The following is a 19,330-nucleotide window of genomic DNA, read 5'->3' as shown; positions in this document are numbered from 1 at the left end:
ACCATATTAAATCTTAACCATTATGCTGTGCCCAGAGAGGTCGATTTCTTGGAGTAATTACTTGACCTCAGCACAGATCAGGGAATAAAACTGACAGTTTTCAATTATGGAATGTGGGAAAGAGAAAACCTCTAACAAGCATACTCCTGAGAACTGTAGTCCCAGTTAGGACACAACAGTTGACTATTCTAAGCAGCCAGGAGTATGCAAGGAACAACTTCACCTCTGTGCCAATTGTCCCTCACAATTATTTCTGAATCTTTGAATGTTTTGAAATGGCAATGACACTGATATACCAGACTTTCTAGTTTGAGGGATTGTTAAGTATGAGGAATTGTTCTTGTATTGTACTTTGCTGACTTCTGTTGTTTGTTTGCTGTTAAATCCATGTGTGATATACTTAAAATAGAAGTACATCATAATTATATGAAAATACTGATTGTAGCATTTTATGAATGTATGTCACTAAAGACTGAGTAATTGCAGCCTTCAGGTAATTTAGGCTAAATAATTTTGTTTCTATTAAATACAAATCAACATCAGCATTCCAGTTATCCATTGTTGAGGTAAATAATATCAATTAAGATTTATTGCTCAGTATTGGATACATTAAATGCTTAGAGCAGTCTACATATCATAGGATTTTAGTTTACTACTTACAGTGGTTTCTAAGTTTAAAATGTCTTTATATTATAAATTTTATCCTTTAAGCCTCATATAAAGCAACTTGGCTTGTCAATCAACACTATCCTTCATGGCTATTCTTAGGAATCTTTTATTCTATATATTTTTTATTTTTTTGGTGTTTCCCCTTTATTTTCAATGTAATCTCAATTGAAAGTTACTTGTTTACTTAAACTTGAAGTATGTCTTCTTGAAATCTACCAGGTATTTTCTATTATTTCATCATTTGAACTCATACAACTATATAAAGTGGATTGTGAATTATATTTGTATATAACATTCATAAGCACATCAAAAATAATTTAAGGAACCTTATTTTTTAGAAGTAAAAACTTTTTTAAAAGTCCTAGATATGTTTCTTTACTCAATATAATGCATTTCTGTTATTGATAGGTGCTTATTACTCAGCACAATCACTTTTATTATGTAGGAAGCACATTTCATATTTAAGACTGCACATCTGAAAAGAAATGTTACAAATAAGTTACAAAAAAAGGCCAGAGGAATTGACAAACTAATATTATAATTACACATGTGAACACATATACATAATTTAAATATATTACACTTTCCTCTGATTATTCATTTACTCATTTATTCAAATGTTACTAAATTGGGGGACCCGGGAAGGTCATTCTTTTAAAAGGTTATGAAGTGTACCCTAGGTACTAGACCCTTAAAATAAAATCTGGTACCATCCTCAAGGAGAATAGAGTTCAGTGAAGGAAAAAGTCACAGATAATTACAAGCCATTTGAGTGAGATTTTTAGTAGAGTTAAATGAAGCAAAAATACTCAATGTTTTTCATGAGTACTATGTTCATCATACTCATAAGATAGGTAGACACTGAAAATAAACAACTAATATTTTGTGAGGAGGAAAAATAGAAAATTATAACCAAATTGATGATATTTTGAAATTTTGATGGGATTTTGAAGGGAAAATATAATTTTGTTTTTAAAGAATCAGTATAAATAGAAGGAAGGGGCTTTCCTTATCCTTAGCAGAAAGGAAAAGCAGGAATAAAAGGTGTAAAAGGATGATATATGCATAGAACTGTGAATTTTTTCTATATGCATAGCAAATCTAACATAAGGAAATATTTAGCATTATATTGTCAGGAATTACAATTTAAAAATATTTGAGTGACAGAATCCAGTGCTTTAAAAATATTTATTTCTATTTTTCTTATCAAGCTATAAAATGTAGTTTTGGCAAATCAAAGAACTATAGATATTAAAGCTTTTAAACATGCTTTTAAAATAAAACAATTAAAAAATAGTTTCTTTGATTCTGGTTTTTCCTCTATTTCTGCATGTGTTATTTTCACAAGGCACAGTGGTTAAGATTTAATATGGTTTTCGAAGCAAATTTGAATTTGAATCCTACCTTTCATTGTAGACAACTACATTCTTTTGCTATGCATCAAGGGCTGGGGATATGGGTAAACTGTCCCAGGTAAAATGAGTTATATTAGGAAGGATGGAGGAAATATTGAAACCTTAGCTTGAATAGGGTAAGCAGTAAGGGATCAGTTGACTACTTTAGCCCTGTAACTATGTATGTCCTTAATTAAAGCGGGATGAAATGAGAAGGGTAATTTCCCAAAAGAATTTACATCAGGATAAGATAAAGGCAGTATACTCGACTAGTTGTTGAATAATGTGCTTTTAAAAAAAATTAGTTTAGGCCAGACATGGTGGCTCATACCTGTAATCCCAGTCCTTTGGGAGGCTGAGACCAGCGGATCATTTCAGGCCAGGAGTTCAAAACCAGCCTGGCCAACATGGCAAAAGCTCATCTCTACAAAAAATATTTAATACAAAAAATTAGCAGGGTGGTATGGGAGGTTGAAGCAGGAGAATTGCTTGAGCCTAGGAGATGGAGGTTGCAGTGAGCCGAGATCATGCCATTGCACTCCAGCCTGGGTGACAGAGTGAGATTCTCTCTTGAAAAAAATTAATAATAATTAAAAGGTTTATGTACACATTTTTGTGTGAACATTAGTTTTCATTTCTCTGAGATAAATTCTCAGGAATGCAATGCTGGGTCATATTATATTAGTATGCTCAATTAGTATGTCAAATTGTTTCCTAGAGCGAGTTTACCATTTTACATTCCCTCTTGCAGTGTGTATCAGTGATCCAGTTCTCTGTATCCTTGTCAGCATTTAGTCTTCTCACTGCTTTTTATTTTAGCCATTCTGATTGATATATAGTGTATCTCATTGTCACTTAAAAACACTTTTATTTCTTCTAGACGTTATGTTGTCTATAAAAGTTTCATTTTAATTTGCATTTTCCTATGATACTTAACATCTTTTTTATGTGTTTATTTGCCATTTGTATATATTATTTTGTTGAATGTCCAGGTCTTTTGCTCAGTTTTGAATTGCAATTTTTTTTTTTTTTAACTATTGAGTTTCGAAAGTTCTTTTGTTGATACTTGTCTTTTGTTGGATGTATAGATTGCAAATATTTACTCCCAGACTAAGTCATGTCTTTTATTAATTTTCACAAAGCAAAAGTTTTTAATTTTGATGTGCTTATAATTGAGAGAATATTGTTATTATGAATAAAGTACATAATCACAACATTTCCAGTAATTAGATTATCTCCAAATTATCAGTTTTAGGATTACCAGAGAGATGGTTTCAAGCTTTAGAATAGAGCTTAAATTGAAAGGGAAATACAAACATTTATACTACCAATAAATATACCTAATATTTCCTTACTGCTTTCTATGTATCAGAAACAATTGTATGAGGTGTTATTCTTATCATTACTTCCTCACAATGGTGTAGGAGCCAGGGCAAGGCTGCCAGAAATGCTTAGACAAGGTATCTGAAGACTGGCACCTTAGATTTGTGTTCACTTCACAGAGAAGCTAGGGATGGAACAGAAAAAATACTTGGGTTTCCTCAGCACATCCATTATTACTATTATTATTTTTTGAGACAGGTCTTGCTCTGTTGCCCAGGCAGTAGTGGAGTGGTATGATCTCAGCTCACTGCAACCTTCACCTTCTGGGTTCAAGTGATTCTCCTGCCTCAGCCTCCCGAATAGCTGGAACTACAGGTGTGTGCCACCACACCTAGCTAATTTTTAAAATTTTTTTTTAAGAAGAGATGGGGTTTTGCCATGTTGGTCAGGCTGGTCTCAAACTCTCGACTGCAAGTAATCCACCTGCCTTGGCCTCCCAAAGTGCTGTGATTACAGGTTGAGCCACAGTGCCCAGCCAGCACATCCATTCTTTACCCAGTAAAATCCAAATATTGTCAGGAAGGATAAAGCATTTCTTGAGATAGCCTAATAGTGTATACTTCCCCATGCAATAACTAGCCTCCATCAGAGCTAAAGTTTTAATGTTTCCAAAACAGTTCTGCCCCACGAATAGAAATAGTCATGCCACTTCTGATGAAGTCTGTAAAAAAAATCTTCATTTTGGGGTATATAGAGTATTAAAATCCTTCTACAGGTATAGCATGTGATGTAACCTATTGGTCTTCCTCTATGTTTTGTGTGTTTTCAATGACCAGTTTCTACAACTTTTCCAATCCCAGAAGAAGGAGTTGTTTTCTACTGTCTGAAGGTAGTGCCAGAAAAGGAATATTTGGAAGATTTTGATTACATTTATCATACCAGTGTAGAGGGCCTAGAAGTTAACCCTCTACATTTTAATATTCATAGTCTGTCTTTTTCCCTATCTACATCTCAGCCATTCCTGTCTCCAAAGGTTTTGCCATTGTGATACTCTTTCCAGTGGAATTTAAAAGGCCCAGTTGAATTTACGAAAATATTAAATTTGAAAGCTTATAAAAATATGCAATGTTTAAAATAATTCTTTAAAAAGTGAGTATTGTAAAATTGCCTGGAGAGATTTTTTTTTTTAAATGCTGAGGCCCAGGACCAACCCAAATCAATTAAATTGAAATTTTGTGGAGTGGGGCTCTGGGATCAATATTTTAAAATAACTTTCCAGATAATTTTAATTTCCAGCTAGGGATAAGAATTTTGAAGTTAAATTTAGTAGGTGATGGAAACGTATTAGGAAATTATCTATTGAAAGCCTTAATTTTTAATTTTTAAAATTCCCTCTTTATACCTTTACATTTTTATTTTAACTCCATACTGCATAGTATATTTATTTAATTTTGAGCCACTTGAAAGGAAGTGAGACACACAAAATGAACTGTCTAGTCTTAATTGCAACAACACTTAAAACAATGGACTTAATTTTTTTCAGTGATATATGAAATACTGGATATAGGTAAATTACATTACTTAAACATTATGTAGTTGTTTCTTACATTAATATGTAGAATAGTTCTATTATGAGAGAAATTACATAATTTTTACAATTTTCATTGTCTCAATAAAAATTAAGCTGGCCTATTTAAATCAAAATGTTCAAATAAAATAATATACAAAGAAAAATTTTCGTCTGATAATAAGGAGTAATATAATTAAAGCATATGGATTAACTGTATTTTTATAAAAATAGAAAAAATTGGTAAAAAGATAAATTTTTATTTTCATAAAGTTTTTTCCCAATTTAAATGACTTTTTTCATATACTTATTACATTATTGCATCTAGATTTCAACTTTTGATAGTCAGATTCAGATGATTTCAAAAATTAGTTAAATGTCTTATAAAAATGCAACTATGTTACAACTTACATATTCAGACACATTCTGCAGTCCTTTTGAAAATTTTCAAATTTCAGTCGCCCATTCTGAGGATCCTTTAGTACAGACTTAATTCTATTTCCTTGTATAGGTTCCAGGACAGTTTTATAAATATGCTCACATTTGACCTATTTTATCATGGGTATTGATTTAGCATTCTAATATCACTGAGTAGTTTTAATTGCATTAGACAATTATTTGTTCACTGCTTAGTGATTCATTTTTTGAAATATTTACACAACAGAGAATTGATTCAGAAATTATTCTAACACATGTATACCAATTAATTACTTAGTATTTTTGGGACTTATGTGAATGATAGTAACAAAATGAAAAATCTTATGATGCAAAAACATTTGCATTAATAAACTTCAGAGATAGTATTATACTTTTATATATACCTATACTATGAATATAAATCGTATGTCACCAGTTTTTAAAATTAATAATAGAATTTGTAAAACGTTGCAATTCTATTTTATGAATCTAATAATAAATGCACTCAAGAACATTTAAGGGTTAAGCTAATATACTTAACAGGAAAGAAGATATACAGAGGGTGTTATGTGACATGTATCACATGCTTATATGTATAGAGAGAGATTAATATAGAAACTTTGTCTTTTTTATGCTCTTAAAACTATTGATTTGAAGCTATTTCATCTTAAAATTAATTAAAATATTTAAGCCATACTAAGTAGAGCTGTTGAATCATTATCTGAGTATGAGTAATACCTTAAAAAAATTCAGTTGGGAAGATAACTAAACTTCCCTGGCCTAACTCTTTGAAAACAAGATATAGTTTCATAATAGAATTAACTAAATAGCCTCTCCATTTATTTGATGGATAGACTTTTATTAATTTTATTAATTAAATTTTATTTTAATTAATTTTCTTCTCTGTTCTAGTCATCATGATAGACAGTGAACATAATAAGCTGACTATGACAAAGCCTCTTTTCTTTAGGCACAGTCCAGGAGCAAAGAAATTGAATAAGACTCTGGTGAACTCAGATCCAAATAAAAGACGAAGTTCTTGCCTCTGTGAAGCCCCCTCTTCACTAAATTGCTTGGTATTGTGTTTTGCATTGATTTAGGAGGTTTTGTTTCATTTGTTTAAACTTCCCATATACCCCCAGCTTCTTCCCACGTTTTAAATGTAAACTTTATATGATAGAATCACATGCATATGGAATAGTAAACCATCCTAAATATATGGCTTGATGAATGTTGATTAAACCAACTTTTCTGTATAACCAGCACCCAGATGAAGAAACAGAATTTAATTAGAAACACAATAGCCTTGTGGCCAGTCATTACCTCACATTCCACACCTGTGATGACTCTGAGCCTAAACTAGCTTTACCTTATTCTTTCCAAAAATAGAATTTAACACTTATAAAAGAAAAAAAAAAAAAAAGAACTAAGCAACGTGGCTCACACCTGTAGTTCCAGCAGCTCAGGAGGCTGAGGTGGGAAGATCACTTGAACCCAGGATTTCAAAGCTATAGTGAGCTATAATTGTTCTAGTCTGGGCAACAGAGTGAAATCTCAACTCAGAAAAGAGGGTGTAATCCATAGAGATAACTCTTAAGTGCCTACAATGATTCCAATTCTTTGTTCTGGGAATCCCTGTAGTTGAGAATTATTAGGCTATATTTGACATTCTCTCAATGCTCTTGAATCTGTGAGTCTCTTCAATCATCTGCTCTTCCTTCCTCTCATCTTTTTTTTTTTTTTCTTTTAAGGGAAGGATTTATTTGTGATTTGTTCACTTTATTCTCTGAGATAGAGCCCAGGAACAGCTGGTTGCATTGTGTGCCGGAGTGTATGTCCACATGTGCTTTTCCATGAGTAGTTATGGATCACAGAAGGCCAACATGGCTCCACAGAGTTATTGTTAAAATGTGGATACTAATGCTGTTGAGCATGCCAGTAGTTAAGTAGATGTGTGTCAAGTACTTTTAGCAAACAAAAAATACCTGCCCTGAGACCTCTGAAAATAATGGTCACCACTATAATATGTAAAGTTGCCCATAAAATACAATAAAGTGCAGCCTTACCCCCAGGGACACACTGTGCCATGTCAAGATTAGGGTCTTAAGCCATTGGCTTGATTCACTCACTTACCACATGGTTTATCTCCCCCATATCAGCCTCCAAATGAGCTCAATTTAATTCTGTGCTTTGGTAAAATTACTATTTGCTGAAAATCTTCCATTTTTGGATTTACTTGAAGAGGGATGAAATCACCAATTTAAATCTGTAACTGCCTAAATAAATTTTATGGAAAATAGATGAGTAATTATAAATTTCATCAGTTAAATTGGTATCCCAAATGAATCATTACACATTAAAACTTTCTAAGGCAAAGTGGCATAATGAATAGGGCAGGCACTCAATTTGGAAAGAGAAACTTTCTAAAAATACGTGGAATGTCCACTAACAAGCTATTGAACACAGGTTTCTTATCTACTGTAGGTACTATTTTTTGTACCTGTGAAATGGAGCTGCCATTTCTCTCAGCGGCACAAGATTTTGTTGGTAATTCATAGAAATAACTGCTAAATGCCTACAAAAGTATAATGTTTCTCTGTCAGTTAAAATGGCATATGTTGGCTGTGTGCCATGGCTCATGCCTGTAATCCCAGCACTTTGGGAGGTCAAGGTGACAGGATCCCTTGGACCCAGGAGTTCAAGACCAGCCTGAGCAACATAAGAAGTCCCCGTCTATTAAAAAATTAAAATATAAATTAGCTGGGCATAGCAGTGCACATTTGTAATCCTAGCTATGCAGGAGGCTAAGACGAGAGGATTGCTTGAGCCCAGGAGTCTGAGGCTTCAGTGAGCTATGATTGCACCACTGTACTCCAGTCTAAATGACACAGTGAGACCCTGTCTCTAAAAAATAAACAAAACAAACCCAAAACAGCATATGTCTTTTCCTATTAGCCAGATCATATTTGTAAAGACAAAAATCTGAGCTTTTGACTCATTTTTTCCCCCTCAAATCCAGTGGTTCTAGGTGAATATTACAATTTAAGTGGCTATCATTATGTTTAAGTTGTAAAATTTAATTACAGGTCTATCAATAGACTATGTGGAAAACAAGCTTTATTGGATCAGTTCGGGGAATGGAACCATAAATAGATGCAACCTGGATGGTGGTAATTTAGAAGTAATCGAGTCAATGAAAGAAGAATTAACAAAAGCTACAGCCCTAACCATCATGGGTAAGTGAAATGATTCTATAGCTTAGTTGATTTGTATTGATTGGGGATTGATTTATTATGACCCATTAAAAGCTTAGGAAAGTTACTGCTCCATTAACATCAGAACAGCATTCAAATTGCATACCTCTATGAGGTTTTATTCTCTCTTCTTTTCCTCTTTGGCAAACAGACTTATGAAATTATCCAGATCAGAAATTTAGTGTTAGCCAAACTAACTTTACTGTTACTGATTCTTGGCTTACTATGACTTGTATTATTTTACAATTGTTATTTTCTGTGTTTTACTGCAATCCTGGAAAGTTTAAGGGCCTTGTGCATTTGTCACAATAAAGTCAATCTTGGCTTATCTCCATTGAATAAAGAATAGCTTGATCCATAGATAGAATTCAAGAGACAGGGCCACAGGGTCCATTTGACCAATGATTGAAATACCTTCCCGTTGAGTAATTCTTTCCAGTATTTTGGAGTGAGTAGAGATTTTACTTATTTAAGTCTTATTTCCACTCCTTTGGTTCAACCCTCTGGGGAAAAAAAAGTGCCAGGTATGTAAAATGATTAGGAAGCTAAAAGGGAGGTATGGCTTCCATGGAGCAAATAATTAACCTCTACTATATTGATATTAGAAGCTGATTTTTGAAATGTAAATTTCAGTTTAAAAAGAAAGTTTGAATTTTTCAAAAGATGTTTAAAGTGGATAGCATAAAGAAGAACTCTTTGGTGATGATGGCTGAGTTTTGATTTAGTGAATGCCTGGCTCTAAGCTGAAGTTCGTGGTAGATGAGGGGTATGAGGATTGGCTAATCTAAGTAGAATTTCAGCAATTGCATTTGCTTACAGGATGATAATCAGAAAACTTTAATATTTGTAATTCTGAATATTGTGATATAGTCAAAATAACTCTAAAAATTATACAATTTATGAAAAGCCCATTTGAATATGTTTTTAATTTATACCTTTAAATTTTATATTCTACAATATTTTAGCCCTTTTACTGTTTCTCAGGCTTGTGGGGTGTTTTTTGTTGTTTGTTGTTGTTTTGTTTTTTCATTTTATTATTTTTTTTGGTAATGAATGTTCATAAGTATATGTCAATAAGTAAACAGTTGTTAATTGAGAGATTTGGAAATGTATTTTCTAGGGAACAATGTGTTTTTATCATCTTTGATTTTCAATTAAATAAAAAATATCCAGATAAAGTGAATAAGGTTTAAATATTGCAAATTATTATTTAAGAATAAGTCCTTCTCTCTCTTGTGAAGGAAAGAGAGAAAAGGAGAGTGTTTCAACAAATGTTAAGTGTTCAGATTATCTCTATTTCAATTTTTATTATAGGGAAATACAGACACTAAAATACCTGCCTATATCACAAAGTTGTGAGAATCACTTGAAGTTGTACATGAGTGTACTTTTTAAAAAGTAGAGTTCTGTGGAAATGTAAAAGTTGGCATCTGATGCCCAATTAATTAGGTCCTTAAAGCACTCTCTCTGTTTCCCTGTAGCAGTAGCGGCCACGGAAAACAGAGCTCTTGAACACTGAATGTGGAAGGGAAGAGTTTATTATTATTATTATTATTTATTATTATTATCATTATGGCGGGAGCCAGGCGATGGTTCCGAATTACCCAGCTCCTCCAACAAAGGAAGGCTCCGCCTTTATGTAGGCTTGCACTCTAGGTATTACACGTGAAATAATCTTAGGTTTACAGCCTTAGAAATCACGAGTGAAAGGGCTTCGGATTTACAGCAAAGGTTTCTGGGTTTACAGCTTTAGAAATCACATATGAAAGGGCTTCGGGTTTGCAGTTTTAGGAATCACATATGAAAGGGTTTGGGGTTTACAATTTTAGGAATCACATGCGAAAAGGTTCTGGTCTTCGGATGGAGGTTTGATCTTGTTTTAAGTAAAAACAGTGTCATCTGGAGAATTTCCCCAATACCAAGCCTGCCATCTACAGGAAGGGGATTCAGGAGGTGCCAGTTGGCCAGCCTTTTCTACTATTGAAATGTAGTGTGGAAGTCAAAGGGGAGGTAATTCCAGATGCCTGGGTCTCCTTCCTCATCCCGAGTTGGGAATTTACAGATACGTGATGGAGTACTTCATCAGATGTTTAGTGGTTTTTGTTTGTTTCAGCTTATTCTTAAATTGCCATCCTTCTGCTATACCTTTTACTTATATTTTTTTCTAAATTATTTTTTAGAACAGTTTTTTTTAATAGTTTTTCTTCTGATGAAGAATTTAAATGTGTAAAAGAGAAATCATCTTGTTTTTAAGTCTTCAATTTTCTTTCTAGTCTTTGGGCGATTTCTGTGCTGTTTATATTGCATTATATTATATTGACATTCTTTTCATTTTATATATCCAGAAGTCTATATATATATATATAACAAAAGGGTTGTACTTGACAAATAGGTTATTTTAGAGTAGGAATTTATTGACAATTATTTTATAAAGCCTGTAAGATATTTCTTAAAAAAGATTATGTTCCTCAGTATTGGAAATTTAACAGTAATGCTTTGTCTCATGGGTCTATGTACATACTTTGAATCACTTGAGTAAAAACAAGCAGAATTTAAATTCTGAAAGTAGGTGAGTAAGCTGCAACAATCTCTAAATCCTAACCCACATTATGTTTTTCAAAAACTTAATTCCACTGTACTTTATGAAGCCCAAACTAGCAAACAGTGTAACCACAAAACCCAGTAAATTAGAGGAAAGGTGTTAAAAATCTTGCATAGTATTTCAAGGAAAGTGAGTGACTTTTGAGGGAAAACAGTATAATAAAATAGCCTTGTAGTACTATTTAAGGGTTTATAAAGGTTTATACCTGTTAATATTGCTGCTGCTGACTCTGTTCTTAGTAGGAAATGAATACTAAACTTACCGAGCTCAATGCTGTAAATACAGTACCAAAAAATGGAGCAGATAGTGTGTCTTAGGAAAAAATGAGATCTGTTAGGTTTGTTCACTGATAAATGGAAGAAGGAGAAAGTTTTAGTGAGATCATAATGTCCACATTGTGTCAATGCTGTGAATCTGATATGGCATCAGTAGGGTAGAGGAACCCTACCTTGCATAAATTAAAATTCTCTTAACAGGTAAATTGCTGTGTATGTATAATCCTTTTTACCACCATAATTTGAAAAGCCCTAAAACATAAAGAATAAATATTCAAAAGAAAAAAGAAAACTCTTAATGCCTCTACCGACAATACATTGACTGGACATCTAGCAGTCTGGAGATTTAAAATTTAAAGGATATCAACAAAGAGAATCAGGAGAGGAGTCTCTACAGCATTTTCTGGCTTGGCTCTAAACTTACTCTTCTCCTCAGGCTTCTCCTGCTTTCAAAACATCCACTCTTTTTCTTTGAAAAAAAAAGGATGTGATGACTTGCTTGCTGCTGAGACTGAATACTATAGTCATATAAAAAAAAAAAACAATGAAAAAGTAAAACACAGGGACCTCACTAATATTCAGGGTATCACAGAAGACTGCAGTTAACAACTGTTTAAAAAGAAATTTGTCTACAATGATCCTAAAATTACACATCCAGTCATTGTGCTATGAAGTGACTAGTATATACAAGTGTATGACAGTTCCCCAGAGAGGCTATGCAGGTGCTGAATGATAAGTAACTGGAAGTTTGTATTTCACTAAAATTGGTAGTTTATCCTAAAGCTGAGTTAAAAAAAAATCTCTTTGAACACTTTTCACAAATTTTTAAACTCCAAGGATTATAAAATTGGAACCACTCAAGGTTCTTAGCTTTACTTAGACTAGTACCCAGATTAAAATAAGGCAATTATTTGATGACTCAGTCAAGACCTCCAAACCAAGGTATGTTTCATAAATACTTAATTATTTCTCCTTTTAATAAGTAGAGCTTAGCTTTCTTTCCTTTGAGTGTGGGTAGCGATTCATTTTTAATGAAGAGTATAAGGCAGAAGTGATGATATGTGACTCTGGTGACAAATTCATAAAAAGCATGAGCTTCTTAGCCCTCTCTTGGATCACTGTCCTTTGACAAAGCCAGTTGACATGTTATGAGGATATCCAAGCAGCCCAATGGAGAAGTACACATGGGAAGAAAGGCAGATCTCCATCCAGAAGCCATGTAAGCTAATTGTCTTGAAAGCTGAACCTCTAGCCCCAGTCAAGATTTTAGCATGAGACAACAGCTGTAAAGTAGCCTCAAGAGAGACTCCAAACCAGAACCACCACATAGCTGCTCCCAGATTCTAGAGCCATGGAAACCTTGAGAGACAATAAATGTTTATTGTTTTATGATGCTAAGTTTTGTGGTAACTTTCTGCACTGCTCTAGATACTTATTCATATGTTGCTTTATCCACACGGCAGTCATTTATTTATGAACAGACTTAGACATTCAAATCTTAAAAGTTAGGCAGGTTATGAATGAGTAGAGTATGTCAGGGGAGATAAAACCAAAGAGCTCCAACATAAGTGGTAAGTAGGATCTGAGTCTAGGCTGCAATATTGGAACTTATTTGGGAGTAGCAGGAATTATGATGCAGTGGGAAGAATGAATGTCCCACTTGTGACAGAACACCCCTCAGCTGCACTTATTTTTGTCGTAAGGAATATTAACCATTTGTGCCATATCTTTTATTTTTGAAGAGAAGGAAGAAATACAGATGTTTATTTAAAATCTCACAATTTTTAATTATTAGCAATAATCTTTTGAAAAAATCTTTTAGAAAAATACCATGCAGACTAACATACTGTATAGGCTAGCTATGAAGGCTCACACTATACAAGCCAAGCACAGTACAAAAAACAACAACAAAAATCACTACAATAACTTTCTATTGTTACTTCAGCACAGAGGACACCAGCTGTCACCTCTGGTGAGAGAAAAGGATGGAGTTAAGGCAGCGAACACCCCCATGAACCACTAGAGGGGACTTCAGTAGAAAAAAAAAAAAAAGTCACCTGATAGAGCTGGTATAATACATAGAGGAGAATAGGCCCCTCTTGTAGAGAACAGGATACAGGACTTTCCATGAAGGTGTTCTAGTGGTGTTTGAACAGACCTTGTATTCTGCCTGAGGTAAATACAGATTAAGAACATACTAATGTCAGGTCTAACTCTTATTTGAGTTAAACTCCTGACAAAGCAATGTAATTACTTGTTGTAGAACTTGCACTCCTATCAGCAATAAATCTCAATTGCCATTCGTTCTTTCATTCTTTCAGCAAGCATTTATCAGTGCCCATTATGTGCCAGCTGCTGATATACATGGGGGAAAGAATCCCAGCTTGCACAGTAACATGGAAGACAGACCATAAAGAAGAAAAATCAATAAAATGTATAGTATGATAGGTGAATGTTAGGGGGAAAAAATAGCAGATCAGGGAAAAGAAATAAGGAAGTATATGGGGTGAAATCTGAGACTGAGTAGCCAAGAGTTTACCAAGACAGTGACGTCTGAGTAAAGATCTGAAGAGATAGTGAGAGAAGATTGAAGGAGTGCTATGTGAACTAACAACTGCTTAACATTTTGTTAATTTTACAGTTTTATGTTATTTTTAACATATTTTACTTTTATAAAAAAATATAAAACATAATTACATTAAAATACATCCTCCCAGGTGATAAGGATAATTTTCCAAGTTAGAAATTCTTTAAGTTTGTCATGGCTCAAATAGTGTATTGTCCGTGTTTCTCCTGTTCTCCAAGGGGCTCACTTAGTCAGATGTGATTTACACTTTGGATACAATGACTGTTTGATGAGAACTATTAACATCTTTCAAGTTGCTAGATAAAAGCTGATCAACCTATAACACTAAGCATAAAATTATTCTCCATTTTTATTTTATTTTTAAGACAGAGTCTTTGTCACCCAGGCTGGAATCAGTGACACGATCTCAGCCCACTGCAACCTCTGCCTCCTAGGTTCAAAAGATTCTCATGCCTCAGTCTCTGGAGTAGCTGGGATTGCAGGCACATGCCAGCACATTCAGTTAATTTTTGTATTTTTAGTAGAGATGAGGTTTCACCATGTAGTCTAGGCTGATCTTGAACTCCTGACCTCACTTAATCTACCCACCTCGGCCTCCCATCTTCTCCATTTTTAATGATGATCTTGTCAGTTTTTCTAACTGTCAGAGCTGGCAAATACAAAGCTTCTGCTTTCTAATATACAGTAATAACTAGTGTGCTCTAAAATTATATCTATAACAGTATATATGATTATAAACAGTATATATATATATATATATATATATATACTGTTATAGATAAATATAATGGTATGTATAATTATAAACAGTATATATAATTATAAAATTATATCTATATACAGTAATAACTAGTATGCTCTAAAATTATATCTATAACCTTTTCTCTTAGATATTTTTTCTGAGTATTTTGCAAATAATTTTTATGGAATTTTCTTTTATAAAAATACTTTTGTTTTATGAGATAATACTGTAAAACGTGTTCCTACGTGATTTTAAATGATATTAAATGATTTGTGCTATAAAATAGTGTATAATAAGCTATGTAATATTTTACTATTGATTACCTAGTATTCAGTTATAGGGATTGTTTTCATTTACCTTTTCCTCACAACTTTTGACATTTTCCTGGTCACTAGTGCCTGCAGGAGACAGTGAGGCCAACTTGAGTTAATCAAATTGCTGTTCAGTTTTTAATGCCTTTATGAGAAGAAGGAGTTTAAAACTATTGACTAAAATGAGACTTTGTGAGTTCTTTATGGGTTTTATTTACTATACTATCTTTTTTCCTTTCTGCATATGCAGTTTGAGAGCAGATTGCATATATTGTATTTTACTGAAGAGAAAGTTAAAAAAATCAATTCATGGAGATAAGAGAAAATACATATATACAACAAATATTTTCACAGAAATAGTCTTATTGGTAGTTGAAGAAAATTAAGACAGAATTTGGGAATAGAAGGATGATAGCTTATCTGTATTTTGTACTTTCGGAGTGGGGCATAGAAGAGCTGGTGTAAATGGATCATAGCTTTAAAATAGAACTGAGGGTATGGATATTTAAGCAAACCTGAACTCAGTATGTCTAAATAGACATACTGTGTGTGTTTAGTGATCAGCATATCATTTATTCACAGGTGTTTTTGATATTGTTTATTACAATGAGTCATGTAGTAATTTGTCAAGGTCAAGAGTTTGAGTCCTGGGCCCTATGAGGGGTATGAGTTTGAATTGACCCTCCACTCTCACTCCCACCTATGAGTTATTCATTATTCTCTGCTACTCTACTATATGCACAGTGGCTCTCATTTATATTTCATTCTGTACATACTTTTTGCTGTTGTTTTATGGTGCTTAATTATGTTTGGAAATTGCATTTACCATGATATTTGTAGGTAGGGATTCCAAAATTATCATGACATATTCTATTTGAATGTCAAGTTGTAAGCATATATATTTTTATTTATGTCTTACCTTGGGCTGCTATAGCAAATTACCATAGGCTGAGTGACTTAAAAAACAACAGAAATTTATTCCTCACAGTTCTGGAGGCTGGAAGTCTGAGATCAGGGTGCCAGTATGGCTGGATTCTAGTGAGGGCCCATTTCCAGATTATAGATTGTTTCCTTTTTGTATCTTCTCATGGCCGCAAATGAGAGAGAGGGAGAGAGAAACAGAGAGAGAAAGAGCTCTCTTCTGTTAAGGGCTTTACTCCCATGACCAAATTATCTTCTAAAGATCTCACTCTTTAATTCCATCAAATTGGGGATTAAGATTTCAGTGTATAAGGCCAGGGACCATGTCTCACACCTGTAATCCCTGTACTTTGGGAGACCAAGGCAGGCAGATCTCGAGGTCAGGAGTTCAAGACCAGCCTGATCAACATAGTAAAACTTGTCTCTACTAAAAATACAAAAATTAGCCCAATGTGGTGGTGTACAACTGTAATCCCATCTACTCAGAAGGCTGAGGCAGGAGAATAGCTTGAACCTGGGGAGGTGGAGGTTGCAGAGGGCCATGATCGTGACATTGCACTCCAGCCTGGGCAACAGAGTGAGACTCCATCTCAATAAAAATATTCAGTCTATTATATGTGTGTATGGGTATGTATGTATGCACATATGTACACCTATGCACATATGTACACAAGCACATATATAATCCTTATCTATCCATTATGTATATTCTTATATATACATCTCCTTATCTATTTTTCTATATGTTGGTGCAAAAGTAATTGCAGTTTTGCCATTAAAACAATAGCAAAGTTTTAACCTTGCATGATTTTTATCACTCATGTGTTGATCCATCCATTATTAGTAATCAAACTATTAGTTTTAAATAAAATAGGAAATAGTTTTAAATAAATGATTATATAGGTTGAAGCAATACAAAAGATCACAAAAATTACAAATAAAACTAAAGTTAATTTGTGACGTTTTGCTAATCAGAGTTCATTTTAATCTGTTTTCCAAGTTAGGCAAAAATATTTCAACTTTTAGTTAAGAATTCGGTGGGAGTTTACAACATAGAACTGCTTATAGAATTTGTCTTAGAATAAGTTAGTGCTTCCTGTATGTATCTAAGTAGCTATATCCCACAACCATCGAATCTTAGAATCACTTGCAATTAGGTAACCTCACTATGAACTAAAAGAAACTGAGTCACAGGTAAAGGAAAAAAAAATAGCCTTTAATTACATGATCTTCATAAATATTTAAACTCTCTCTGCTGAATTTTTCTATTTATCTCAATTTAAATATATTATACTATTGATCGGTTTCAAGTCACAATTTTCCAGGAATGGGCTTAGTAAGCAAACATTACAAAGAGATTGAATTTTGGCTACTCTGGAGATAAATCAAAAAAGGTATGTTCTATGCATATTTGCAGATGCATGTCACAGACAGTCCAGTAATGAGTAAAAAGTTGGCACTGTTGATTTGGTTATGCACACAACATTTAATTTCAATCAGTGTTAACAAAATAAGCTCATCGTTTGTCTTTTAGGGAACCCTTAAATGGCATTAGCAAACATAACTCTAAAGGACATTTGTTCATACTGTCTGTGGGCTCTCCTCACAAACTTGAAGTTATCAGAATAGCTGCTATGGAGATTCAAGGCACATGGATAGTTTACCCATGGGAAAGTCAAGACTGTCAGATTAAAATACTTCCAGGCACCATCTGCATGTCAGAGAATGTCATGTTCATTTGCTCAAGAATGAATCTAGTGTTCATATTGTTGGGGTTTAAAGGTTTCAAATGTTTCCTCTAGACGTTGTATGACAAAGCGTTTATAATTGTTTAACCTCTCCGCTATCTGAAAAAATGTGAGTTACAGTTAACGGCAAAAACATTAGTCTTTACCTACAGTAAATCTTAAGCTTTCTCAGCTTAATTTTCAATGATAAACTTTTAAAATTTATATTTATTTCTTCTCAGCAGAATATTACTTGGTATAATAAATAATTTTGGAACTTTGAAGAAAAAAATCTAAGTGCTCAATTTGCACCCTTTTAATGAATTTCCTAAGATATACTTAATATGATAGACTTAAATAATGACAGAAAAAATAAAAAATAAATGCATATAATAAAAAACCTAGTAAAATTGGCATGCAGAAATCATCAAAAACCTTTTTTTCTACTTTACTTCTTAAGGTAAGTTATTATGGCTAGTTTATCATAGAACCTATGGAACATTATAAATGATGGCAAATAACAGGCTCTGGGTTTGATGCATTTAATCTTGTTATCCTCAAACTGAACACTTGTAGATTTACATTGAAATCTGGTTTGAAAGGAGTCTATATTCTGTCTTATTACAACAAGATGGAGAGCCTGATAATTTGAAAATTCCTTACCTCTATAGTTCACCTTAAGGAGTCTCTTCTGTTTTCTACAATGCAAGTCAGCTTAACATGTTGTCAAGTGCAGATTTTTATTTCAAATCTTACTAAATCTCTCTCTTCCCCTGAATGTGAAAAACAGCTGAAAGTTTCAAAGGAAACTTTACTTTTCAGAAGACCCTTTCTCCTTCCCTCCCTGCCTTTTCTTTTCTCTTTTACCCTGCTGTCTCTGCCCTAGGCTCTCCATTGCTTTTCTCTTCTTTCTCTTTTCTTCCTTCCTTCCTTCCTTCTTTCTTTATTTCTTTCTTTCTCTTTCTTTCTCTCTTTCTTTCTCTCTTTCTTTCTTTTTCTTTCTTTCTTTCTTTCTTTTCTCTTTCTTCTTTCTCTTTCTTTTTCTTTCTCTCTTTCTTTCTCTTTCTTTTTCTTTCTTTCTCTTTCTTTCCTTTCTTTCTTTCTCTCTTTCTTTCTTTCTTTCTTTCTTTCTTTCTTTCTTTCTTCCTTCCTTTCTTTCTTTCTTTCTTTCTTTTATTTCTCTAACTCTGTTTTTCATTCTCTTTCTTTCATTTTTTCCCTTCCTTCCTTCCTTCCTTCCTTCCTTCCTTCCTTTCTTTTTCTTTCTTTCTTTCTTTCTTTCTTTCTTTCTTTCTTTCTTTCTTTCTTTTCTCTTTCTTCTTTCTTTCTCTTTCTTTTTCTTTCTCTCTTTCTTTCTTTCTTTCTTTCTTTCTTTTTCTTTCTTTTATTTCTCTAACTCTGTTTTTCATTCTCTTTCTTTCATTTTTTCCCTCCCTCCCTTCCTTCCTTCCTTCCTTCCTTCCTTCCTTCCTTCCTTCCTTCCTTCCTTCCTTCCTTTCTTTCTTTCTTTCTTTCTTTCTTTCTTTCTTTCTTTCTTTCTT

General features: G+C 33.4%; 1 protein-coding gene across 2 annotated transcripts in view; it reads left to right on the top strand.

Annotated features, from left to right (window-relative positions):
* The window catches only part of LRP1B (LDL receptor related protein 1B), a 1,894,725-nt gene that overhangs the window by 1,316,463 nt on the left and 558,932 nt on the right, over positions 1-19,330 (top strand). For both annotated transcript variants that reach the window (XM_032286208.1, XM_032286207.1), the window contains exon 32: positions 8,457-8,606. In XM_032286208.1, the coding sequence (XP_032142099.1) occupies positions 8,457-8,606 (150 nt within the window). The remainder of the gene's footprint in view (positions 1-8,456; positions 8,607-19,330) is intronic.

This window comes from Sapajus apella, unplaced genomic scaffold (genome assembly GCF_009761245.1).
Source record: "Sapajus apella isolate SASKATOON/1434 unplaced genomic scaffold, GSC_monkey_1.0 scaffold18, whole genome shotgun sequence".
NCBI lineage: Eukaryota > Metazoa > Chordata > Mammalia > Primates > Cebidae > Sapajus > Sapajus apella.
The sequence above is the reverse complement of the archived record's forward strand: the minus strand, read 5'-3'. Positions and strand labels throughout refer to the sequence as shown.